Here is a 26,606-nt window from a genome sequence, read left to right on the forward strand (position 1 = left end):
GGGCAGTTTAAGAAACATTGTAACAAATACGCCCAACTTCAGCCAGCAGATTGGCAACATTGTAAGCAAAGGCCAGAAACCTACTTTCAGCCGGAGGCCTAAGAGCTGGAGCCAAGCCTCAAGCTAAAGCTGGCCCAGAATTAAAAAAAAAAAAAAAAAAAAGGAAAAAAGGAGCGTTTGGGAGTTCAGTCACCCCCAGCCTGAAAACAGCCCTCAGCCCCTCACCCAGGCTGGCCAGGCACCCCAGTGGGGACCCCCACCCTGATCCAGGACACCCTTTAGGGCAAACCAGCCGGCCCCACCCATGCACCAGGCCTCTACCCTATATAGTAAAAGGGTAATATGCCTCCCGGCACCGGGATCAGCGTGACAGGGGGCAGCGCCCAAACCCCCTGATAGCCCTGCGGCTCTGTGTGTGACAGGGGGCGGGGCCACAACCCCCTGATCAGCCCTGCTCTGTGCCTGATAGGGGGGAGCTCCCCCCCCCCACGGGCCCTGCTCTGTGTGTGACGGGGTAGAGCCATAACCTCCCCATCAGCCCTGCCCTGAGTGTGAGAGTGGCGGCGCCCCAACCCCCTGATCCGCCCTGCTCTGTGGGTGATAGAGGGCAGCACCCCAACCCCCTGATGGGCCCTGCTCTGTGCGTGACAGGGTACAGAGCCCCAACCCCCCTGATGGGCCCTGCTCTGTGTGTGACAGGGTACAGAGCCCCAACCCCCCTGATGGGCCCTGCTCTGTGTGTGACAGGGGGTTGCTCCACAACCTCCCCATCGACCCTGCCTTGAGTGTGACAGGGGGCGGCGCCCCAACTCCCCAATTGGCCCTGCTCTGAGCCCGACCAGGGGCTGCACCTAGGGATTGGGCCTGCCCTCTGCCACCCGGGAGCAGGCCTAAGCCAGCAGGTCGTTATCTCCCGAGGGGTCCTAGACTGCGAGAGGGCACAGGCCAGGCTGAGGGACCCCCCCTCCCCCCCCGAGTGCACAAATTTTTGTACACCGGGCCTCTAGTATATATATATATAGATAACCTCTTTATAATGCTTTTCAGTGGTTCTCAACCTTCCTAATGCTGCGACCCTTTAATACAGTTCCTCATGTTGTGGTGACCCCCAATTTCATTGTTACAAATTGAACATAATTAAAGCATAGTGATTAATCACAAAAACAATATGTAATTATATATGTGTTTTCTGATGGTCTTAGGTGACCCCTGTGAAGGGGTCGCGACCCACAGGTTGAGAACCACTGCTTTAGATGGATTAGCAGTAATAGTCCTATGCAAGGGACCTGGTAGAGTAAATGCTCCAAGTATAACTATTATATCCATTATTGAATGAAGGGCAGTCCATTCCACCTGTGTGCTGAACCAAAATATCCAAGTAGAAGTTCCAGGAGTCAAATTCCAATTTAATCGAAAAGATTCCAAAGCCCTTAAGAAGCAACCGCAATGGACTAGGCGCAAATGTAAGCTCTCTTTTTCAAGCATATGCTCAGATTATCCTATCCTATATAATAAAAAGATAATATGCAAATCAGCCAAACGGCAGAACGACTGGTTGTAATGATGCGCACTGACCACCAGAGGGCAGACACTCAATGCAGGAGCTGCTCCCTGGTGGTCAGTGTGCTCCAATAGGGAGAGCGTCACTCAGCCAGAAGCCAGGCTGACTGCTGACAAGCGCAGCGGTGGTGCCGGGAGCCTCTCCTGCCTCCATGGCAGCGCTAAGGATGCTCAACCTCCATCAGTCGGACATCCCCCGAGGGCTCCTGGACTGTGTAGGCCACGCTGAGGGGACACCTCCCCCTGCCAGTGCACACATGTCGTGCACTGGGCCTCTAGTAGTGTGATAAAAAGAAACTAAGACTGTCAAAGACTGGCTTAGATCAGTCAGTGGTCAGCAAACCGTGGCTCGTGAGCCACATGTGGCTCTTTGGCCCCTTGAGTGTGGCTCTTCCACAAAATACCGACTTCTGTGCATGGGCAACAAAGTTTCAATCACACTGTACATGCACGCCCGCAAGTGGTATTTTGTGGAAGAGCCACACTCAAGGGGCCAAAGAGCCACATGTGGCTCGTGAGCCGCAGTTTGCCAACCACTGGCTTAGATGATTTATAATTTCCCTCTCAATTAAGATTCCATATTTTCTGTCCTATAGGAACAAAAATTGAACCAAAACCAAAAAAATAATGATGCATTCTGGAGAACTGTTTAAACAGAAAATTAAGAAGCTAATATTTCTCTACTGTTCCTAACATTTTCTTACGCTAATATAATTCGTTTTGCTGTTGTTGTTAATCCTCACCTGAGGACATTTTTCAAGTGATTTTTATTTTTTTTTTTATTTTTTTTTTTATTTATTTTATTTTTTTAAATATGTTTTATTGAGTTTTTACAGAGAGGAAAGGAGAGAGATAGAGAGTTAGAAACATCGATGAGAAAGAAACATCGACCAGCTGCCTCCTGCACACTCCCCACTGGGGATGTGCCCGCAACCAAGGTACATGCCCTTGACCGGAATCGAACCTGGGACCTTTCAGTCTGCAGGCCGACGCTCTATCCACTGAGCCAAACCGGTTTCGGCTCAAGTGATTTTTAGATAGAGCAGGAGAAGGAGAGACAGAGAGAGAGAAACATTAATGTGAGAGACACATCGATTAGTTTCCTCTCGCATACACCCCAACTGCGTGGGCCAAAACTCTATACACTGAGCCAAACTGGCCATGGCTACACTAATATAATTATAATTCCATTTAACTAATTTCAGATCAAGCTGAAAGTGATATAATTTTCTAGAGTCATGCATAGTTTTAGTATGCAGATTATGGGCAAACAGTCTTTAAACTTTCAACCTCACTGGTCTTCCCTACATACATAATAACTTTTCTAGTTAACTGACAAGGTGCTTCACACTCTTTTTTGCATTACATTTTTAAAATCTCATAAATACTCACCTCCACCAAACTTTTTAGAATGAGATGCACCACATGATTCAGCAATGTTATTCTCCAAGTGACCAGCTTCATAACACTACAAATAAGTAAAATGCAACATAAAATAAACCCTTTTTAGTATATACCAAAAGCTGAACAGTCTACTGCCATAGATACAGAATCCTGGTTTAATGAAAACTTCATAGGGAAAGGCATCAGATTTTTTTTAAATGCTCTAAAAGTAGATACAGAATATAGCTCTAAAGTGGGAGGAGAAAGAGAAGGGTTATGTACCCAGAGACTCACGTTCTCAGTTCTATTCCACCCTGTATTTAAAATCTCCATTCGTACAGTTGTATGTATAATTATTAGATTTTATATAGTTGTTTACTTGATGGAATTATGAATATTAAAAAAATATGAATCATAAAATAGCTTTCTAATTAATATAAATTACAGCAATATTAAGACAAAACACTTAAACATCCAGAGTAATTCACAGTATGAATTAGTTCCATTTCAAGAAAACGCCTTTTTCCCACAAAAATAATTTTCTTCGTTATGAATATAAAACAAAATTTAGTCGCCACAAAAAGTCAAAACAATAGATACCATCCTTGATATAAAGTTCCCAAAGTTTGAAGACAAAACAAGATAAAATACAGGTGTGAATTTCCAAATGCTTACTATATACATCCTATATAATAAAAGCCTAGGTGGCATCACGCCCTCGCACGACACCACCACAAGATGGCTATAAGCACAGCAGAGGCAGGGCCCGGTGGCTGCTCCGCGTGGTGAGGCCTGGGGGGTCCCGTGGCTCTGTGTGGCACGGAGGAGGCCAGTCCCGGCGTCTCCGCCGCCTGGAGGTGGGTCTTGGCAAAGGAGGCGGGTCGCGGCAGGGGAGGGCAGTTGGGGGCGATCAGGCTGGCAGGGGAGCAGTTAGGCATCAATCAGGCCAGCAGGCAGAAGTGGTTAGGGGCAATCAGGCAGGTAGGCAGGCAAGAGGTTAAGAGCCAGCAGTCCCAGATTGTGAGAGGGATCCCAGATTGGAGAGGGTGTAGGCTGGGTTGAGGGACACCGCCCCCCCCCTTCCCCAACCGTGCACGAATTTCGTGCACCGGGCCTCTAGTTAATAAATAATAAGAATACTACTTTCCTCATGTTCATGTGAGCCTTCCATGACTCACCATGAATAATACTACTAAATTTATCATCTGACTGCAAATATCACTCTATGCACAAAATATTCAACTGAATTCCAGTTTACCTGGCCCTTCCCATCTACCTCTTCCAGAATCTTGCAAAATAGCTAAGATTTGAATAAGACAAAGCCAGGAGAGAAAGCACTGCAGAAGATTATCATAGCCTTACTAGAATATAAGGTACAAAGAGAGGATAGTGAGTTGTAGACGTGATATCATGAAAGGTTGTATAAACTGCAGAGAAGGTTTATAGGGCAGGAAATGAGCAAAGAATAATTAAAAAGTGCATGTCATAAGACTGAGAAGAATAAAAGAATTTAAAGGATATAATGCAGTTTTTAAAATGAGGAATGTGAACACAAATAAATTAAAAATTTCATTTAATAAACAAAATAAACCAATGAACAAAATAGATCCAGAGACATAGAAGCATAGAACAAACTGCAGAATCTCAGAGGGAAGGCGGGGGAGGATGGGTAGTTGGGTAGGAAGAGATCAACCAAAGAACTTGTATGTATATCCGCATAACCCAAGGACACAGACAATAAATAGGGTGGTGAAGCGGGGGAGGGATACAACAGAAGGGGTCAATTGGGGGGAAAAAGAGGACATATGTAATACTTTCAACAATAAAAATTTAATTTTTTAAAAATGAAATTAAAGAAGGAGTTGGGATACAAATAAATTAAAATTTACATTTATGCACTAATCTAGATGGGTAAATATCTAACAAAAACTTAAGAGGCCTTGCCCTAGCTGGTTTGGCTAGGTGGATAGAGTGTCAGTCTGCGGATTGAAAGATCCTGGGTTCGATTCTGGCCAATGGCACATGCCCAGGTTGCAGGCTTGATCCCTAGTGGGGGGCGTGTAGGAGGCATCAGGTCAATGATTCTCTCTCATCATTGATGTTTCTATTTTTCCATCCCTCTAAAAAATCAATAAAAATATTAAATAACAAAAAAAATAACTTAAGAGGCCTTAATGTAGGATTAAAAATATAAGAATTTCCTATAGCTAAAGAAAGAAGTCCAAAAACTCAAATTATTGAATAAAGTATGTAGTTATTCTTTAAAAAAATTTTAATAGGAAATCTATGCATCCTACAACTGAAATTCTAACTACCATTCCTCACACTTAAGGGGCACAAAATGTTTCTTAAGAAATCAGTATCCAGCTGTTCCTCCATTATAGAATTAGAAAATAATTTTCTATTTCCATCTACTATTTAACGATGCCTTCTTGGCTAATGAAAAACCAAGACTGCAAACTCAAAACCTTAAGTTTAAATGTTTAATTACAACAAACACAAACTTTACTCAATCTTTTGTTGTTGTTGTTGTTTTTAATCTTAATTTTTATTGTCTAAAGTTTTACATATGTGTCCTCTTTCCCCCAGATTGATGCCCCACTCCACCACCAGCCATTCTCACCCCAGGCAAGCCGCCACCACCCCAGTGTCTGTGTCCATTGATTATGCTAATATGCATGAAGTCCTTTGGTTGCTCTCTAACCCCTCCACCTCCCCTGCCATTTGTCTATGGATCTATTTTTGTTCATCAAATTATGTTGATCATTATATCCCACATATGAGTGACATCATGTGATATTTATCTTTCTCCGACTGGCTTACGCTTCACTCAATCTTAAAAGCTTTTTTCATTTTCATTTGTAATGAAAACCTAAAACCAAATGATACACATTTCCACATAAATGCAAAATAGTCTCTATATAGGATCTCTCAGATCGATCAAGTATATGCTGGCATTCTATAACTTCTATATATATGTTCAGCATTTAAACTGACTAAAATAACATACCTTTTTAGAAAGGCCAATATCCCCTTTCTTGGGCATAAATCCAGGGTCTAAATCATTTGATTCAAGAAGTTTCTTAGTTGGTTTTCTCTGCCGCTTACTTTCATAATTTCCTGAAATACATGTATCTTTTCATTAGATTATGTAGAAACTGGGCACAAGCTAATTTTTAAAAATCTATATACGACACAAAAATGACTCACCATATTTTTTAATGTTTTTCTCATCATCTTGTGGGGAGGGGCAGGGTAGGAATTTATTCTAAAATGTTACTTAATATAAAATATAGTTCTCAATATAGACAAACTAATGTGAGGATGTGTGTGTGTGTGTGTGTGTGTGTGTGTGTGTGTGTAAATCACAAAAGAACACAGGAAGACATTAAAAGGGCAGAACTGCCTTTAGAGGAATTCAATAATAGTAAGGACCAAAGGAGAAGTACGGTGAGGTACAGCCTGAATTCTGGGCATAAATGAACTAGGATTAGAATTTTTGTTCTGCTCCTAAATAAATAAAAGACATTTATTTACTTTGCAGGACTGTTGTTAAGAATTATGTTAAAAGCCTAATAGCAGAGTTTGGCACATAGTAGGTAATGAAATAGTAACTATTATTCTATTTAAAGTCTTTTTGACTCTGCCTTACTTGATTAAACACAATTAGGATACTTTTCTTAAAGGAATATAATCACAAGGTATTCTTGGGAATGTAAAAAGCTACAGCCCAACTTTTACTGACCACAATATTCAACAGTCAGAAGATGAATTAGACAGTATGTTTAGTTAGATCCAACTCTCATCAGGTGACACATATATAAAGAATAACAAAGTGAAAACCAATCGGCAATTCACTTCCAAGAGAATATTTACACAAAACTGCTTCCTATGAGTCAGGTAAATTACATTATACATTACTATATTATAATCTCCATTTTATAGATGAGGATATAAGTTTAGCAGTTAAATAACTTCCCATGTAACACAAGGATTGGTGAGCCAGTATCTGAAGCATAAGTTTCACAGTGTGCAATGCCTCTCCTCAAAAACCCAGCTATCTTGGTGTTGACTCACATGGTAGTTGATCAACAGTCATGAACAGCAACAATGGAGTAAGGAGAGCAGTTTTTAAATATGTCTTCTTAACAGTGTGTAACCAATTCATGGTCATTTTATCCATTTAGCCAGTACGTTGGGATTTCTCAGAACAAAGTGGGTAGTTTTGTTGTAGATTTACACCACTGGCTTTCCATCAAAACATACTAAAATAAAACATACTAAAATTCCCTGCTTTCTCTAGTCATATCCACTTACATACTAAGACACCCCCCATCTTACCTGGTGTTTTAACTAGCAATTCCTCAGATTTAAGGGGAGGCCGTGGAGAGACTTCCAGAGCCACAGGCACAGACAAAGTCAGCTGTGGCAACTCAGCATGTCCACCTCCAAGTTCTGAGTGAGACAAGGGCCCTTCCAAAAACGGAGCCTCCCTTTCAAGAACTGGAGGCTCTTCTTTGGTTGAAATCAATGAATTCTCATCCACATGCTTGTTCTGAGCATTAGATCGACTTCGAGCTAAAAGGTTTTCTTCTTCACAGCGGGAACTTACCTAAGAGCAAAAAATAAAAATAGAATCCATAGGCCAAAGTTGTAATTTGACTGTCAAAAGAATAATGCACTTAAAAAGAAATAAAATTATAACACATGCTACAATGAGAATGAACCTTGATGGCATTACACTAAGTGAAAAAAGCTAATCACAATCAAATAAATATTGTATAACTTGACTTCAGAGTCGAAAAATAGAATGGTGGTTGCCTTGGGTTGGGAAAGGGCCCTTGTAAATAGGAAGTTTTTAAATAATAAGTACAGAGTTTCAGTTTGGGAACATGAAAAAGTTCAGAAGATGATGAATGGTGGTAATGGTTGCAAAACAATGTGAATGTAGTTAATGGCACAGAACTATACACCTAAAAATAGTTAAAATTATAAATTTTATGTTATACAGTAGTACCCGTGGGAGAATGCTCTAAGACCTCCTGTGGATACTTGAAGCCCTGGGTAGTTCTGAACCCTATATATACTATGTTTTTTCCTATACCTATGATAAAGTTTAATTTATAAATTAAGTACAGTAAGATATTAACAAAAATCTATAATAATAAAAGTGTGATATGCTAATTAGACCAGACGTCCTTCTGGACAAAGCTGCAGCAAAGGCAGCAATGTGGCGGCGGGGGACCTACGTGGGCGCCAAGGCAGAAGCCGCCACCACAGCGGCAGGGGCTAAGCCTCTTGCACGGATTTCGTGCATCGGGCCTCTAGTTAATAATAACAGTGAACAATTATAACAATGTACTATAATAAAAGTTATGTGAATGCAATCTTTCTCTCTTAAAAATGTCTTATTACACTGTACTCTTCTTCTTGTGATAATATGAGATGATAAAAAGCCAAATGTACTCCTGAATCTGTGCAACCATCCCTTACTTGCAGCCAATGGCCTGGTGTCATTCATTTCAGGGGACTCCTTGCTGAAGTCTTAATTTAGGCTCAATGCTTCCTGGCAGAACACATTGCCCTCAATTGAAACACCTTTCTGTTCATGTGTTCTATCCACAAATTTAGTGCCTTTCCATCTTAAATAAGTACTTATCATCCACCGGGGCTGTAGCTTTTGCATGAGGTGCAACACCAAATCTAGTACAAATTTCTTTTCCCTTCATTACACTTTCATTGATAGAATACTCATTCTAATGGTAGATCTTAACAATCTCAGCCTACAATTATTTCTTTCCTTATTGAGAACTTTCACCTTTCATTTAGCAGGGATGGAGAACCTTTTTTCTGCGAAGAGCCATTTGTATATTTACAACATCATTCACAGGCCATACAAAATTATCTACTTAAAATTAACCTGCTATATTTGGCAGGTTAATTAACTCACCCATAATACCTTGGCAGGGCCACACCAAATTATTTCCCGGGCCTCATACAGCCCTCGGGCCAGATGTTCCCCACCCAACTTAAAGGAAGCACGTTATTGCTTCTCTTTGGCATATCCGAATTGCCAGCCTCACTATTCTTGCACTTTGGAGTCATTATTAAATAAGAGTGACTTGAATACAAGCACTGCGATACATAATTGATGTGATAACCAAGAGGGCTACTAAGTGACTAAGAGCTAAACAAAGGGATGACTGATGTTCTAGGAGGGGCAGAACATTACATCTCAAGGTTTCATCATGCTGCTCAGAAAGGCGCACAATTTAAAACATGAATTGTTTATTTCTGAAATTTTCCACTTAGTATTTTCTGATCATGGTAACTACAACTGTAGAATGAGTCTACTGTATATATTTCACTATAAATTTTTAAAATATATATATTTATTGATTTCAGAGAGGAAGGAAGGAGAGAGAGATAGAAACACCAATGATGACAGAGAACCACCGATCAGCTGCCCCCCACACACCCTCCAAAGGGGATCGAGCCCGCAACCCAGGCGTGCGCTCTTTGCCGGAATCGAACCCAGGACCCCTCAGTCTGCAGACTGACGCTCTATCCACTGAGCCAAGCCAACTAGGGCTATAAATTTTTAAAGAGGGGAAAATGCAATTGATTGGAGCTATGAAAATTCATTAAGGCCATAGTGATAATTCAAAAAAAGGAAGAAAAAGATTCCCTAACATGTCACCTATTAAAGTAGCTAATAATGAACTCTTAATGTTGAGCTGGTAAATAAATGGAAAAGAAGCATTTATTCTGCCTTTCATTATTTCACAACAATCAAAATGTCGAGTTAATAAGAAATATTGAGACTGCCAGCTAATAAAAATAGAAGAAACAATAAAATATAAGTCTTGCCCTGGCCGGTTTGGCTAAATGATTAGACTGAAGGGTCTCAGGTCAACTCTCATCAGGGACACATCCCTTGGTTGCAGGTTCAATCCCCAGCACCGGTCAGGGCAAGTGCAGGAGGCAACCAGGCAACCAGTTGATGTGTCTCTTTCACATCAATGTTTCTCTGTCTCTTCCCCCGTCCTCCCCTGCCAATCCCTTCCACTCTCTGTCTACAGAAAAAATATCCTTGGGTGAGGATTTAAAAAAAGATGTAAGTCTTCATTCTGTTAACTCCCAATATAGGCAAGGATCCTCAGCTGGTATTTAAAAAGTTATCAAGGAGCCCTGACCGGTTTGGCTCAGTGGATAGAGCGTCGGACTGGGGACTGAAGGGTCGGTCCCAGGTTCAATTCCGGTCAAGGGCATGTACCTTGGTTGTGGGCACATCCCCAGTAGGGGGTGTGCAGGAGGCAGCTGATCGATGTTTCTCTCTCATTGATGTTTCTAACTCTCTATCCCTCTCCCTTCCTCTCTGTAAAAAATCAATAAAATATATCAAAAAATAAAAAATAAATAAAAAGTTATCAAGGAAATGGCTGATGCATACTGCTTTTTGAGCAAAAGAAGTAAAACCTAACTTAAAAGGGAAAAATCAGTTATTTGTCACTGTGAATAATTAATTGGATGTTAAATGCCTTCTAATGTCATGCACTATGTAACACAGTATCACCTATGATATAATCCAGCTAAAAATGTTTAAGTCTAATCTATCAAATTGTTAGCTACAATTTCCACTTAACAGGGAACATAGAGGATAGAGAAACAAGTTTAGTGACACCTATTAAGAAGCAATCACACACAACTTCATTAGAAGATGGATAAACCAAATGTGGTACTTGAATTGCTTAAATAGGGAAAAGAAAAAAGGGACTTTTCTACATTTTAAAGAAAGTTAAGAAATATAACAACCATGCCCAGCCGGTGTGGCTCAGTGGTTGAGCATCAACCCATGCACCAGGAGGTTACTGGTTCGATTCCCGGACAGGGCACATGGCCAGGTTGCGGGCTCTATCCCCAGTAGAGAGCATGCAGGAGGCAGCCGACAGATGTTTCTCTCTCATCATTGATGTTTCTCTCTCTCTCTCCCTCTCCCTTCCCCTCTGAAATCAATAAAAATATACTTAAAAAAATAAAATAAAAATAAATCAAACACGGGATTACGTTTGTTTAAAAAGTTAGGATCATAATACTTATTTTTTATGCTGTTTTTTTACTAACATTTATCCTTAAATCACCAAAAATCACCTTTGCAAGAAAAGGGGAAAATACACACACACACTACACAAAGACTCATTTATATATTTCTTTCTAACTACTATATGCTAAGTATTGTACCAGAAGCTAGAGGTAAAAAACTTAAAAAGATCCCAGTTGCCCTAGCCAGTTTGGCTCAGTGACTAGAGCATTGGCCCTTGGCCTGAACAGTCATGGATTTGATTCCGTTCAAGTGCACTTACCTTGATTGCAGGATGGATCCCAGGGTCTGGTTGGGCATGTGCAGGAGGCAACCAATCTATGTGTATCTCTCACATCAATGTTTCTCTCTTTCTCCTTCACTCTATCTTTCCCCCTCCCTTCCACTCTCTCTAAAAATCAATGTAAAAATATCCTCAGGTGAGGATTAACAAAAAACAAATAAACAAACAAACAAAAGTAAGATCGTAGTTAAGGAAAATATTATCCCATAAAGACAAAACATGATATAGGAAAATTGCAGCACCCTAAAAGGACTACTAAAAAACTATTGAAATGTTGGAACATACCTTGTGTACCTGTTCCTGTACCTTCTTTTGTTTTTTCTTAGGAGCAAATATCTGATCATATTCTTCTGTATATTCCAGAAGCCACTTGCTTGGCTTCCTAAGTCTCTTCTTCTCTGACCGCACAGCTAAAAGAGGAGAAACAAGTTCAATATTAACTAAAAAGTTAGAGGAAAACTCATTGTTTCCATACAGCCATCTCTGTACTCTCAAAGGTTTTTGAGATGGGAAACTCTCAAAAACACTCTGGCTTAAGCTCCAAGAGATTAAAAGTTGAAATTAGTATCCTATAATGACAGATATAATTAACATTCAAATATAGACTCTCTAAGTCAGATAAACTCATAAACTTTCTCACGAATTATTTTAAATAACATCTCTCTGGATTATACAAAATATTGGATGGATATTCAGATAGAATATTTACTAATTAGTACTATCACATGAATTTTAAAAGCACTCTATACATACTTTATTATCATGGTTGCAGTGAATTTCACATTCGAAAACAGAAATATTTCTAAACAGAATAATCAAAAATAGAATTAATTAAATGTATATCATTACTTCAATGACATAAAAAAATGTATGCCATGAATGTCAAAATCTGAAAATAGAGATGGGTATTTGCTTTAAAAATCTCTTGTCATGTTTGTGGTCAAAATATCAAAGTATCATACCACTGTTCTTTGAGTTAAAGATAAAACAAGTAACTATTATAATTTCCCTATAAAACTTTGTTTAACACACTTAACATGCTTCAGTTATATTGTAAGCTCTTTGGGAGCAGAAGATAATGCTTACAGAATGCAGGATATACTCTACTCAAGAGGCAAGAGGGAGTTCATGATATGATGATCTCAGAGGAAGCTGTTCCTAACCTCAGTTGAATGTGGCAATGCCAATGCTCTTTCAATAAAGGGAACACAAAAGTTCAGACCAAAAAGAAAAAGTCATAGGCAAGCTGGCAAAGGCTATTACTCCTTAGACCAGTGATGGCAAACCTTTTGAGCTCGGCGTGTCAGCATTTTGAAAAACCCTAACTTAACTCTGGTGCCGTGTCACATATAGAAATTTTTTGATATTTGCAACCATAGTAAAACAAAGATTTATATTTTTGATATTTATTTTATATATTTAAGTGCCATTTAACAAAGAAAAATCAACCAAAAAAATGAATTCGCATCACTGCTTTAGACACTACATATGGAAACAAGCCATAAAACTTCAATGCAATAAAATCCTATATAATAAAAGGCTAATATGCAAATCGACTGACCGGTGGAATGACCAGTCGCTATGATACACACTGACCACCAGGGGGCAGACACTCTATGCGGGAGCTGCCCCCTGGTGGTCAGTGCGCTTCCACAGGGCAAGCGTGGCAGAGCGACAAGCCGGGCTCACGGCTGGCGAGGGCAGCAGCGGTGGTGGGAGCTTCTCCCACCTTTGCAGCAGCGCTAAGAACCAGGCCTAAGCCAGCAGGCAGACATCCCCCAAGGGGTCCCCGACTGCGAGAAGGTGCAGGCCAGGCTGAGGGACCCTGCCCTGGCCCCCTGCCAGTGCACAAATGTTGTGCATGGGGCCTCTAGTTTAAAGATAATGTAAAAGGAGATGAAACTTAATGGCATTTTACAGCAGCTTTATTCATAATTGTGAAAACTTGGCAACAACCAAGTTATAAGTGAATGGATTTATAAACTGTAGTATATCCAGAAAATGGAATATTATTCAGCACTAAAAAGAAATGAGCTATTGAGCCACGAAAAGACACAGAAGAAAATTTTTTTTTTTTTTACAGAGAGGAAGGGAGAGAGATAGAGAGTCAGAAACATCGACGAGAGAGAAACATCGATCAGCTGCCTCCTGCACATCTCCTACTGGGGATGTGCCCGCAACCCAGGTACATGCCCTTGACTGGAATCGAACCTGGGACCTTTCAGTCCGCAGGCAGACAGACGCTCTATGCACTGAGCCAAACCGGTTTCGGCCAGAAGAAAATTTTTTAAATGAATTTTACCACGTGGAAAAAGCCATGCTAAAAAGGCTAAATACTGTATGTTTCAAACTATATGACATTCTGGAAAAGGCAAAACTATGGAGACTATAAAACGTGGTTGCCAAAGAGCAGAGAAAGGGGGTTGTTAAATAGGCAGAACACAGAGGATTTTTTAGGGCAGTAAAAATACTCTGTATGATACCACAGTGGTGGATATGTGTTACTATACATTCATCTGAATGTCTGACACCAAGAATGAACCCTAAGGTAAACTGTGGACATTGGGTAATTATGATATGTCAGGGTAGGTTCATCAATTGCAACAATGTACCACTCTGGTGGGATATCTTGACTCATAGATACTTAGAAAAAAAGTGATGGAAGGGATGTGGGGAACTAGGTAAAAAAGAAGGGATTAAGTATAAATTGGCAGTTACAAAACAGTCACCAGGATGTAAAATACAGCTTGGGGAATATAATCTATCTATCCTATACAATAAAAGTCTAATATGCTAAATAGTGTACAGTTGTCCATTCAAACAATCAAAGCGTAATATGCTAATGATATGCTAAGGCTGGTCAACTGCTCACTATGACATGCACTGACCACCAGGGGGCAGATGCTCTGACCAGTAGGTTAGCTTGCTGCTGGGGTCTGGCCAATCGGGACTGAGTGAGACAGGCCAGACACACCCTGGAGCTCTCCTGAAGTCCCTCCCCAACTGGCCAACCTCCCACATCCCTCCCTGGCCCTGGTTGTGTACTAGTGGGGTTCCTTGGCCTGGCCTGCGCCCTCTTGCAATCCGGGGCCCCTCGGTTGGATGTCGGAGAGCTGGTTTTGGCCCGATTCTGCAGGCCAGGCCGAGGGACCCCACTGGTGCACAAATTTGTGCACCAGGCCTCTAGTATATATATAAAAGCCTAAGTGACCGTCCAACCGGTAGCTATGACGTGCAATGACCACCAGGGGGCAGACACTATAATCATAAGCTATGATGCGTACTCACCACCAGGGGCAGGCACTCAACACAGGTGCTGCCGAGCTGCGGTGACGGCAGCTGCGGTTCTCGGGTGACGCACCTGGAACCAGAGAGGAGGGAGCCCAATTCCGGGGTGTGTCACCCAAGAACCGCCCTCTCATAATCCAGGACCCCTCGGGGGATGTCGGAGAGCCAGTTTCAGCCCGATCCCCATAGGCCAGGGCGAGGGACACCACTGGTGCACAAATCCATGCACCAGGCCTCTAGTTAATAATGTAAGAACTACGTAGGTTGCTGGGGGTGGGGGGTAGTAGACTTACCCGAGGGACCACCTCATCCTATATAATAAAAGCAGAGTATGCAAATTGTTCCCTTGACCGGGAGTTGTCTGGAAGTTGTCTGGGAGTTCGACCAGGGGGCGGGGCCTGGAGGGAAGCCCCAGCCGACGGCAGTGGCAAGTGGCCAGGAGAAGAGAGGGAGTACCCAGCCGGCAGCCGCTAGCCTCTAGGGACGCTACCAGTGTATGAATTTCGTGCACTGGGCCTCTAGTAAGTTATATAAATGTCTAACCACTATGCTATAAACTTGAAAATAATATAATATTAAATGTCAACTGTAAATCAAAAAATGTAAAACTTGCCCTAGCCAGTTTGGCTCAGTGGATAGAGCATTGACCTGCACACTGAGGGGTCCAGGTTCAATTCCGGTCAAGGGCATATGCCGGGGTTGTGGGCTCAATCCCCACTGGGATGCATGCAGGAGGCAGCCAATCAATGATTCTCTCTCATCATTGATGTTTCTATCTCTCTCTCCCTTTTCTTTCCTCTCTGAAATTAAAAAAGATATATTTTTTAAATGTAAAACTTATTTAATTTGAAAATCTGGATTAAAAAATACAATGCAACTATATCCTCTCTACAAGATTTATCATCTTAGATATAAACACACATAGACTGAAGATGAAAGGATAAAAAAAGATTTACACAAATGAGAGCAGAGGTGGCCCGACCTAGGCAAAATAGACCTGACTCAAAACTATAACTAGACATAAATAGGATCATTATATAATGATAAAAAAGTCAATTCACTAGGAAAATAAACAGTTTTAAACATATTTTAGGAAATAATTATAAATATATAGGTACAGAACATCAGAGCACCAAAATATATGAAGCAAACACTGATAGAACTGACAGGAAAATAATAGTATAGTATATTACCAGGCTTTCAGTAATTAATAGAATTATCAAACAGAAGATTAATATGAAAACAGAGAACTTGAGCATCATTAGAGACCACCTGAAATTAACAGACAATTTCAGAAGACTGAAATCATACCAAGCATCTTTTCCAATCACAATGGAATGAAACTAGAAATCAATGGCAGTTGGAAAACTGGAAAATTCAGGCATGTGGAAAACAATGCACTCTTAAACATCCAATGGGTCTGAGAAGAAATTCCATTAAAAATTTAAAAATATCTTGAGACAAATGAAAATAAAAACACAATATGCCAAATTTATTGGATGCAGCAAAGAAATACTAAGAAGAAAGTTCATAGCAGAAAGTGCCTACATTAAGAAAAAAGAAAGATACCAAATCAACAACCTAATTTTATACCCCTAAGAATGAGAAAAAGAACAAACTAAATCCAGTGTTAGCAAAAGGAAAGAAGTTATAAATATTAGAGTAAAAATAAACAAAATAGAGAATAAAAAAAGTATCAACAAAACTGATATCTTTTTCTCTAAAGAAGAAACTGACAATCTTTTAGTTAAATTAACTACAAGAAAAGAAGGAAAAAAGTCTTATCCCTTATAAACATTGATGCAAAAAATCTTTAACAAATACTAGCAAACTGAATCCAACAGCAGCACACTAAAAGGATTTTGGCCTGGCCTATGTGGCTCAGTTGGGTGGGTGTCATTCTGTGCACCAGGAGGTTGGGTTGCCGGTTGATTCCAGGTCAGTGCACATGCCTGGGTTGCGGTCTGAATTCCTGGTGGGGGTACAGGAGGTGTTTCACTCTCACATCAATGTTTTTCTCTCTCCCTCTCCCTTCCTCTCTCTCTAAAAAATCAATAAGAAAATATTTTAAATAAATAAATAAGTAAATGGATTATACATCGTGACCAAGTAGGATTCATCCCTGGATGGAAAGACAATTCAATATACAAAAATGAATAGATGCAATACAACATATTAACAGAATGAAGAAAGTCACATGATCATCTCAACTGATGCAGAAAAGGCTTTACAAAATTCAACACTTTGAAAACTACAAAACATTGCTGAAATTAAAGACACAAATAAATGGAAAGACATCCTATGTTCATGGACTGGAAGACTTCATAGCATCAATATGCCCATACTACCCAAAATCAATCTTTAAATTCACTGCTATCCTTATAAAAATTCCAATGGCATTTTTTACAGAAATAGAAAAAAATCCATCCTAAAATTAACACAGAATCTCAAAGGATCCTGAATAACCAAAATAATCTTGATAATGAAGAATAACAATGGAAGCTTCACAATTCTGTTTTCAAAACATCTTATAAAGCTACAGTAATCAAAGCAATATGAGCTTACCATCAAGATCAGACACAGAAATCAATGGAACAGAATAGAGAAACCAGAAATAAACCCTTACATGTATAGCCAAATTATCAATTCCCAGTAACGGGCGTGCAGAAAGCAGCCAACTGATGTTTCTCTCTCATCATCTAGCTATAATAATAAAAGCATAATATGCTAATTAGACCAGACAACCTTCCGGACAAAGCCAGCGCTGCGAGGGAAGCCCAGGGCCTGGGTGCCTGCTGGTGGCTGGAGGGAAGCCTGAGTCCCTGGTGCCAGAGGGAAGCTGGTGCTGGCAGCTGGGGGAAGGCCTACTCTTGCATGAATTTTGTGCACTGGGCCTCTAGTTGAAGAATAAAAATATATTTGGAGGGGAAAAAGAAAAGAAGCATCTACTTGAGTTCTTTGCCCATTTTTATATTTGTTTGTTTTTTTAAATGTTTTTACTTATTTCAGAGAGGAAGGGAGAAGGCGAGAGGGCTAGAAACATCAATGATGAGAGAGAAACATCAGTAGGCTGCCTCCTGCATGCGCCCTACTGGGAATGGAGCTCGCAACCTGGGCGTGTGCCCTGACCAGGAATCAAGCTGTAATCTCATGGCTCATAGGTCAATGCTCAACCACTGAGCCACACTGGCTGGGCGAATAGATGTTTCTTCAAAGAAGGTATACAAATAGCCCAAAAGCATTATGAAAAATGCTCAGCATTACTAATCATCAGGAACTGTAAATCAAAACCAAAATGCGATATCACCTTACACCTGTTACAAAAATAAAATAACAACTGTTGGCAAGGAGGTGGAGAGATGAGAACCCTTGAGCACTGTTGAAGCCACTGGAATAAAAGTATAAAGATTCCTGAAAACAATTAATAAAGAGAATTTTCATATGATTCAACAATACCACTTCTGGGTATATATCTAAAAGAATTCAAAATACACCCTGGCCAGTGTTGTTCACTGTTAGAACGTCAGCTGGCCCACCAAAGGGTTCAATTTCCAGTCAAGGGCACATGCCTGGATTGCAGGTTCCATCCCCTGCCCTGGCTGAGTGCGTATGAGAGTCAATGTATCCCTCATATCGATGTCTCTCTCTCAAAATTCAATGGAAGAAATATCCTCAGGTTAGGATTAACAACAAAAAAAACGTACAAAAAAAGTAGGTTTGGTTCATATAGGAAATAAGAGACTAATTAATAATAAAAAATAAACTGTGTTTTGCATACTCACAACTGTAAACCCTACTTTGAAAAAAAAGAAGGGGAAATCCTGTTATGTGGATGAACCTTGAGGACACTACACTAAATGAAATAACCCAATCAGAAAAAGACATATTACAACTCCATTTACATGAGGTAGCCCTAGGTGGTTTGGCTCAGGGGGTAGAGTGTCAGCCTGTGGACTGAAGGGTCACAGGTTCAATTCCAGTAAAGGGCATATACAAGTTGCAGCTTGATCCCTGGCCCTGGTTGGGGTGCATGCGGGGAAGCAACTAATCAATGTGCCTCTCACATCAATGTTTCTCTCTGTCTTTCCCCCTCCTTTTCACTCTCTCTAAAAATCAATGAAGAAAAATAAATACATACATACATACAGACATAAATATCAATGGAAAAATATCCTCGGGTGAGGATTAACAACAACAACAAAAAGACACATGAGGTATCTATAGCAATCAAATTCATAGAAACAAAAACAGAATGGTGGTTGCTGGGACTGGTCAAAGGAGGAAATGGAAAGCTATTGTTCAATAGGTATCGAGTTTCAGATATGCATGAAAAAGTTCTAGAGATCTGTTGTACAACCATGTGCACATATTTAATGCTATAATGTACACTTTAAACTTGTTCAGAGGGTACATTTATGTGGTGTTTTTTTTTTACAATATTAAAAATGAAGCATTGATACATGCTAAGCAAAAGAACCAAACACAAAAATACCACATATTGTATGATACCGTTTATACAAGAGGTACAGAATAGGCAAATCTACAGACTGGGGAGAAATAAAAGGCAGACTGAAAAAGGGTACAAGGTTTCTTTCTGGGGTGATGCAAATGTTCCAAAATTGATATGTTGGTGGTCACACTGGTCTGTGAATATACTAAAAAACACCAAGTATAAACTTAAAATAGATGAATTTTATACTTTATAAATTGTATCTCAATAAAGCTGTTTGAAAACAGAATTTAGTCTAATAAACAAATCTGAGAAATTAGTTGTATCCTCAATAACTACAATGTATTTATTAATATATTGAAAGACTTACATTCCTTCTGCTGCTAAGCTAGGATACCGTGGCACTTCATTTTAAAATCTCATTCCAGAAATGATATAAGCCATCTAGAGCCTTAGAATATTTCCATATTTCATTAAAAAAAACAACAACAACAACTCACCTGAGGATATTTTTTCCATTGATTTTCAGACAGAATGGAAGGAGGGGAGGGGAAGATAAAAAAAAAAACATCAATGTGAGCCCTAGCTGCCTTAGCTCAGTGGATAGAGTGTCAGCCTGTGGACTGAAGAGTCCGGGTTCCATTCTGGTCATGGGCATACGCCTAGGTTGCAGGCTCGATCCCCAGTAGGGGGTGTGTAGGAGGCAGCCAATCAATGATTCACTCTCATCATTGATATTTCTATCTATCTCCTTCTCCCTTCCTCTCTGAAATCAATAAAAATATATAAAAAAACAAAAACGATGTAAGAAAGACACATCGATTGGTTGCCTCCCACACAAGCACAACCCAGGTACATGCTCTTGACCAGGAATCGAATCCCAGGACCCTTTAGTCTAAGGGCTGACACTCTAACCACTGAGCCAAACTGACCAGGGCCATTTCCATTTTTTCAAAGCAACATGTTCCTTTTATGTATCTAACAGGTGAGCCTACCTTAAGTTGTGGTCAAAGGACGCTTAACATTAAATAAAATCTATTTGATTTCTGTAAACTAACAATTGAACTTAACTCAGCTCAGAGCTTCTCAATTACGTGCAATACCAGATTGAAACCGAAAAAGTTCACAGATTTAAAAGTAGAAAACACAACAAAATGTTCTGAAGCTTACTAAAAACAAGAGGGGGAAAAAATAGAGCTTCTAATAAAGCATAATTTGTGAAAGTATATGTAAGGCTGATCCTCAAAACTCAAACTTGTCTGCAGTAAGCCCTTTCTTCAAGTGATAATCCTTCCCTCCCAATTTACACTTAGCCTTTCCATTAAGAACTTCAGAGGAGATCATGTCACTTCTTCTAATCCCATTCTATGACAGTCAGGAATTCTTACCTGGTTCAGGAAGCTCAGGCTGGGGAGTCAAAGTGGGAATTCTTGGCTCCTTTTCCATCTCCTCAGTGTTGGCACTGGATTTATCGCAAACATTCAGCAGTGGCCCAACTGAATCTAAGTGGCCGGTGTGATTTGGATCTGTCAGCACATCCTCCAATATGTTTGTTGAAGGAGAAGGTCTATGCTCTGGGAACTCACCCCCCTTCTTTACAGGGTCAGCAGAAAGCGAGACCCCAAAGGAACCCTCAGAGTTTTCTTTCTCCCTAAATCGGTTAGTGCGCTTACGAGGTTTAGTGCGCCTTTGGTTTAAACGCTGCCACCGCTTTTTAGGTACTACTTGATTAACACCATTGGGTTCATCATTTTCACTGTTCATTTCAGAGTCCAGCTCTGGACCTTTTCTGTTTTCAAAGATGGAGCCTTTTTCCGTTTTATCAGGCTCAGACTGGTTGACTTTGTTGTCAAAATGAACATCAGAAAAATGGGCACTGTCTTCACTTGTTAAATGGCTCATTAATTGAAGGGGTTCTTCTTTAGCAGGGTCTTGTGCTCCACCTCCCAAGGAGCCATTCTCTGAGGCTGCATTCTGTCTGTCTCCTGGCAGTGCAGCCTCTGGAATCACAGCTGGAACCCGGTTCAATTTTCTTTTGCGCTCTGTCTTTAAGGCTTTATGGTTCGCTGTGTTCTTTCCCATCTGACCTGAAAAACCATCTTGCAATTTGGATGGCTTTGATCGCCCACAGTTGCGTCTAGTAACACAGTTTGAACGACTCTTGCCAGAAGCAGGGAGGTCTCTTCGGTCAGACACTAAGCCAGGTAGGGAGGCAGACAACTCCCCAGACAGTGCAGAGTCACCCCCACTGGGGCTAGGATAGACTGAATCCTGAGTGCCATCTCCATTTTTTTCTGAATTATGATTGGAGGCTCCTGAAACTAAGACCTTAGAAGTCCCTAGAGGACTACTGGTAGAACAGTCTCCAAGACCAGGGCTCCGATAGGAGACCAAGTTTTGAGCAGTCATTAACCGTTGCTCCTTGGTCTTACTATCATGCATATCTTTCAACATCATTAGCAAGGTACTGAATTTATAGTCTGGTTCAATAGGTATATGATTCTGACTAGAGGAAGAAGAAAAAAGTAATGGTTTTGATGGCTTTGATGTTCCAGATTCACTGACATCTTCACTTAAGGATCTATAAGAGAGTTCCTTCAACTCAGACAGAACGTGCTTCACCACTGCTGTTTCTATGTCATTCGAATCTCTGGTTTTCTCATGCATGTTGCTCAGTAGTTTTAGCCCATCCCCTTTCCCACTTTTGGAAATGCTGGCCAAAGGAGAACCTTTGGTATCAGAAGAACAGCATTTCAAACTGCAGTCTTCATTTGTAACTGGAGGTTCTACAACTGGATTTTCTTTATGTTTGCACTTTATACTTCGGATCTTGGGCTGTTTGCTTTTCGAGTGTAACAGAGTTTGATTTGTAGCCCCACCCTTTATTAGTGAGGTCTCACTGCAAATGCTTGATGGGGTGTTGAATTTTGTAGAGAAACCATCATTTCTAAAATCCATTTGGGGTTTGTGGACAAGAGTGGACACTTTAAAATCAGAGAGGTTAACCTGAGATGTCTCAGTTCCAGACTCTGCTGTCTTAGTACAATCTGTTAAGTGGTCTGTAAGTGAGCTAGTAATGAGGGACTTCTGCTTTGCTTTTACCTTAGTGTTTGTGGCAGGATACCTGGAATACTTTACCTTTTCATTTTTCTGCAAGGACAACATATTCTCTGTTCTATCAAAAGCATCTGTAATTTCAAGGACACTGTTATCAGACTCTGAACTGTGATCTATGGGATCCAGATCACTGCTTCCATCATCAGAAGTGGTACAAATACTAATGGAATCACTTCGTTTTTCTTCATCACCTGCTTTAATATAGCAGAGCTGTACCTTTGAACTACACACCAGACCTCGTTGAAGTTTCTTCTTCTCCGCAGAACGTTTAGAAATCAAGGCACCCTCAGACAAGCCCAGTAAAGAGTCACAATTTGAAGTCTCAAATTCTTTCTTTGCAGGGTTTTTTGCACAAGAAGAAAACAGAAAACTTCCTGGGGCAGTGCTGGCCCCTGTGAGGCTGTTTGCTATCCTGGAAAGTTCATTAGAGGCCTGCTTGTCAGATACATCCCCAGAAATAAAGTTTATGCCAAGGTTCTCTGGAATCTTTCCCCTCCGTTCTTCCTTATTTGTTTCAAACTGCATGTGGCCCTTTTTCACACAAGTCCTTTTTGGATTATCAGTGCTCTTTCTGACTCGAGACTTAGCACAAGGCTTTTCCTTCTCATCTGCAGAATGTTCAGAGTCAAAAGCCAGAGATTTCAAGCAGCCATTAAGCAACAGGTCATGTTCTGATTCAGGATCATTTGTACAGTCCTCAAATGGCATATCCTCTTCACTGTCCAATTTGATTGAACTGCTGACACATTTTCGGTTCTTTGACCCTTTGGGAACATCATACTGTTCAGCAAGACCAACACTGGCTTCCCATTTACTCAAAATTTTCTGAGGAACCTTAAATTTAAAGGAGAAAAAGGTTATTACTTATCAAAGAAATGGGAGAAGGAAATAGGGAGATGTTCAATGAACACTTCACAAATCAATTTTTCAGAGTCTTATTGCACTTCTTCAAGGCCCTTTTATGGGACCGGTTAGGTAGTGAGCTCTTACAGCTCACCCAGAGCTTAATTAATGGAGATTCCTCAACACTACTTTACCACTAAGATCTATCATTAGAGGAAAGGTTGATCTCATAAACCTTTATCCATTCTCCCTGCCTTTGTAAGCACAGAAGAGTGGACCATAAGTTGGACTACAACATTACATTACTAATTAACATCACATTATCAAATCAGGAAATAACCAGACCCTTCCTACTTACCCCTCGACACCTAAATAACGATATATTTTCTTCCTGACTTATGGAAGCCAAGCATTTGCTCAGCTGCATAAAAGAGAGAATAAAAGGCTAAATAAAGAAGATAAATATGAAAAAACAAGAACAGGAAAAGTAAGTGGGTCAGACCTGTCCTAGGACACCTGAAATTTGGACCTCTGGTTATCAGTAGGTCCTTAGCTAATCAAGTTTCTTCTATACATGTTACATACAATCTGGATTATAACCAAGCAGTCTCATGGACTTAATGATGTCATCCAGAGACACCAAAACACCCTGGGTATAACAAATAACACATGATCTTTTCTTTCTTTTTTTTTTTTTATGGAACGATTCACGAATTTGTGTGTCATCCTTGCGCAGGGGCCATGCTAATCTTCTCTGTATCATTCCAATTTTAGTATATGTGCTGCCGAAGCAAGCACGACATATTCTTTTCTTGATTCCTTACAGTATGAGGACATTAAGACTCTATGAAATATACCCAACTTTCCAGACCCTTTTTTCTCTCCTTGGCTTCATAAAATAGATATTAGTCATGGTTCTAACCATCACTTAGTGTTCACAAATTACTTTAATACTTGTGAAAGGGATGTTCTGCTGAGCATGTAAAAATCAGGTCACTATATAGGTAGCCTCCTCTTATAAAGCACTAAACTGATCATCTGGTTTATTTTACAAGCAAACACATACCTATTAATTGTCAGACGTGTGACCAGAGTAAATAAATTCTCCAGAACCTGAAAGACCTAATGAACTCCTCAGAAAAGGGAGTTGTTTAATCTACACAGCTAAAGGCTTGGCACAAAAACTCTTGACACCATCTGACCGACAACCACCCAAAGTATTAGAAAGGATATACTTATTAACCTCCTTAATCCTAACAGCAGCAAATGCTAGTTGTTTTATTCAAGCAGCAGTAGCCAACTGGTGGTCCATAAGGTCTGAAAGGTTGGCGACCACTGTTTTAGAGCATCAACCTTATGCCATATTAAATATTTATAATTACTTCTAATCCACACAATAGTTGTACAAGAACGTATGATTACACTAGTTTTTGAGTTGGAGACACTAGTCCTCAAAGAACACAAATTAGCCCTGACTGACTTTGCTACAGTTGGTAGGGCATCGACCCATGCACCAAAAGGTTGCTGGTTGGATTCCTGGTCATGGCACATGCCCGGGTTGTGGGCTCAATTCCTGGTAAGGGGCATGCAGGAGGCAACAGATCAATGTTTTGCTCTCTCTTTCGATTCCTCTATCTCACTCTAAAACCCAATAAAAATATTTTTAAAAAGAACTCACCCTGGCTGATTTTGCTCAGTGGTTAGAGTGTTGGCCCGTAGACCAAGGGGTCGCAGATTCAATTCCTGGTCAAGGTCAAGGGTACATACCTCGGTTGTGAGCTCAATCCTAGTCAAGGGGCATGCAGGAAGCAACCCGTCGATGTCTCCACATCGATGTTTCTCACTCTCCTCTCCCCGCCCCCCGACTTCTGCTCTCTCTAAAAATCAATGGAAAAATATCCTCGGGTGAGGATTCCAAAAATTTTTTTAATAAAAAGAACTCAAATTAAAAATAGCAGGGACTGCATATCGATTCTAAATTATCCTAGTCATGATTTCGAAGACTCTCAAGTTCGATTCCCAGCCAAGGGCACATACCTGGGTTGTGGGTTTGATCCCTGGCCCTGGTCAGGGAATGTTTGGGAGGCAACCAATTGATTTCTCTCTCTCTCTCTCTCTCTCTCTCTCTCCCTCCCTCCCTCCTTCCTTCCCTTCCACTCTCTCTAAAAATCAATTAAAAAAAATCCTCAAGTGAGGATTAACAAACAAGCAAAGAGAAACATAACCAGGTATAGCCTGGCCGTTGTTGCCCAATGGTTAGAGCGTTGGCCTGCATACCAAAGTGATGCAGGTTTGATTCCAGATCCAGGGCATATACCAGCGTTGCAGGTTCGATTTCCAGCCCTGGTTGGGGCACGTGGGGGAAACATTCATTGGCCGCCTCCCCTACATGCCCTGATCAGGAATTAGGGATAAATCAATCAATGTGTCTCTCTCACATTGATGTTTCTGTCTCTCTTTCCCTCCCTTCCTTCCAATCTCTCTAAAAATGAATGGAAAAAAATATCCTTGGGTGGGGATTAACAAAAAACAAACAAACATAACCAGGTATGAAACTACAATCTTAAGCACTAATAACTGAACACAAAAACCAAAACAAACAAAACAAAAATGTTTAAAGCTTTACCTTTCCCCTTTTTTTCTATCATTCTCATTTTTAAAAGAAATAATTAATCTAGAGAGTAAGAAGAATTTCATTTTGATGATCAGTTTCTTTTTACATAAGATATAACCAAAGAAGATTGGTTTTGTCATTTTGTACTGTCACATCTAAGTGACATGGCAAAAATTAACTGGAATAATTTCTCAAAAAATTGAGTATAGCCCTGGCCGGTTTGGCTCAGTGGATAGAGCATCGGCCTGCGGACTCAAGGATCCCAGGTTCGATTCCGGTCAAGGGCATGTACCTTGGTTGCAGGCATATCCCCAGTGGGGAGTGTGCAGGAGGCGGCTGATCAATGTTTCTCTCTCATCGATGTTTCTAACTCCCTATCCCTCTCCCTTCCTCTCTGTTAAAAATCAATAAAATATATTTTTTTAAAAATTGAGTATAAATATTTGGAAGGCTAGCCCCATCTCATCCCTGCAAAAAAAAAACCTTGCTTTCTACCTATTTTCTCACAAATATCCATCTACCAAAGGGAATAAACTTATATTTCAAAAATAGAATACTTTTTCCTTGCTTCCTCTTTGCCTACCCTCCAGAAGATAATTTGAGAGGCTTTTGTTCTTTCATGTATGTGTGTGTTTTATTTTGTTTTTTACCTTATGCCTATATCCTTTTTCTTTTTGCTTCCCTCTTCTCCTAAGGACAGGTAGCTCTTCAAACTGATGTCTGCCTTCGAACATGACAATTGCTTTTCCAGCCACCCAGGCTCTCTCAGAAGGGTCTCCAAAAGCCTCCACATAGTACTGTCGATAAGGTCTCCGGTTCGAAACTAGATAAGGATAAAAAACAGTGTCATTACTTTAAGAAGATGACTGTTCATCAAGGTAACATCCACACTCACACCACTGTCGCCAAAGAAGCCTCTGACACCAAAGAAGCCTCTGTCACCAAGGAAGACCCCCCCCAAAAAATC

At 40.4% G+C, this 26,606-nt stretch overlaps 1 protein-coding gene and 1 non-coding gene across 8 annotated transcripts in view; both read right to left on the bottom strand.

Moving 5' to 3' along the window:
• NSD1 (nuclear receptor binding SET domain protein 1) overlaps positions 1–26,606 on the bottom strand; it is a 155,850-nt gene that overhangs the window by 78,349 nt on the left and 50,895 nt on the right. For all 7 annotated transcript variants that reach the window (XM_059698196.1, XM_059698200.1, XM_059698197.1 and 4 more), the window contains 6 exons: positions 26,290–26,462; positions 20,454–23,016; positions 11,613–11,737; positions 7,285–7,555; positions 5,954–6,063; positions 2,953–3,028 (listed from right to left, as the gene is read on the bottom strand). In XM_059698196.1, the coding sequence (XP_059554179.1) occupies positions 2,953–3,028; positions 5,954–6,063; positions 7,285–7,555; positions 11,613–11,737; positions 20,454–23,016; positions 26,290–26,462 (3,318 nt within the window). The remainder of the gene's footprint in view (positions 1–2,952; positions 3,029–5,953; positions 6,064–7,284; positions 7,556–11,612; positions 11,738–20,453; positions 23,017–26,289; positions 26,463–26,606) is intronic.
• On the bottom strand, positions 23,717–23,823 carry LOC132236206 (U6 spliceosomal RNA). The gene has a single exon (XR_009453173.1). It is a non-coding gene; the product is annotated as a U6 spliceosomal RNA (small nuclear RNA).

This window comes from Myotis daubentonii, chromosome 5, assembly GCF_963259705.1.
Source record: "Myotis daubentonii chromosome 5, mMyoDau2.1, whole genome shotgun sequence".
In the NCBI taxonomy this organism is placed as follows: Eukaryota; Metazoa; Chordata; class Mammalia; order Chiroptera; family Vespertilionidae; genus Myotis; species Myotis daubentonii.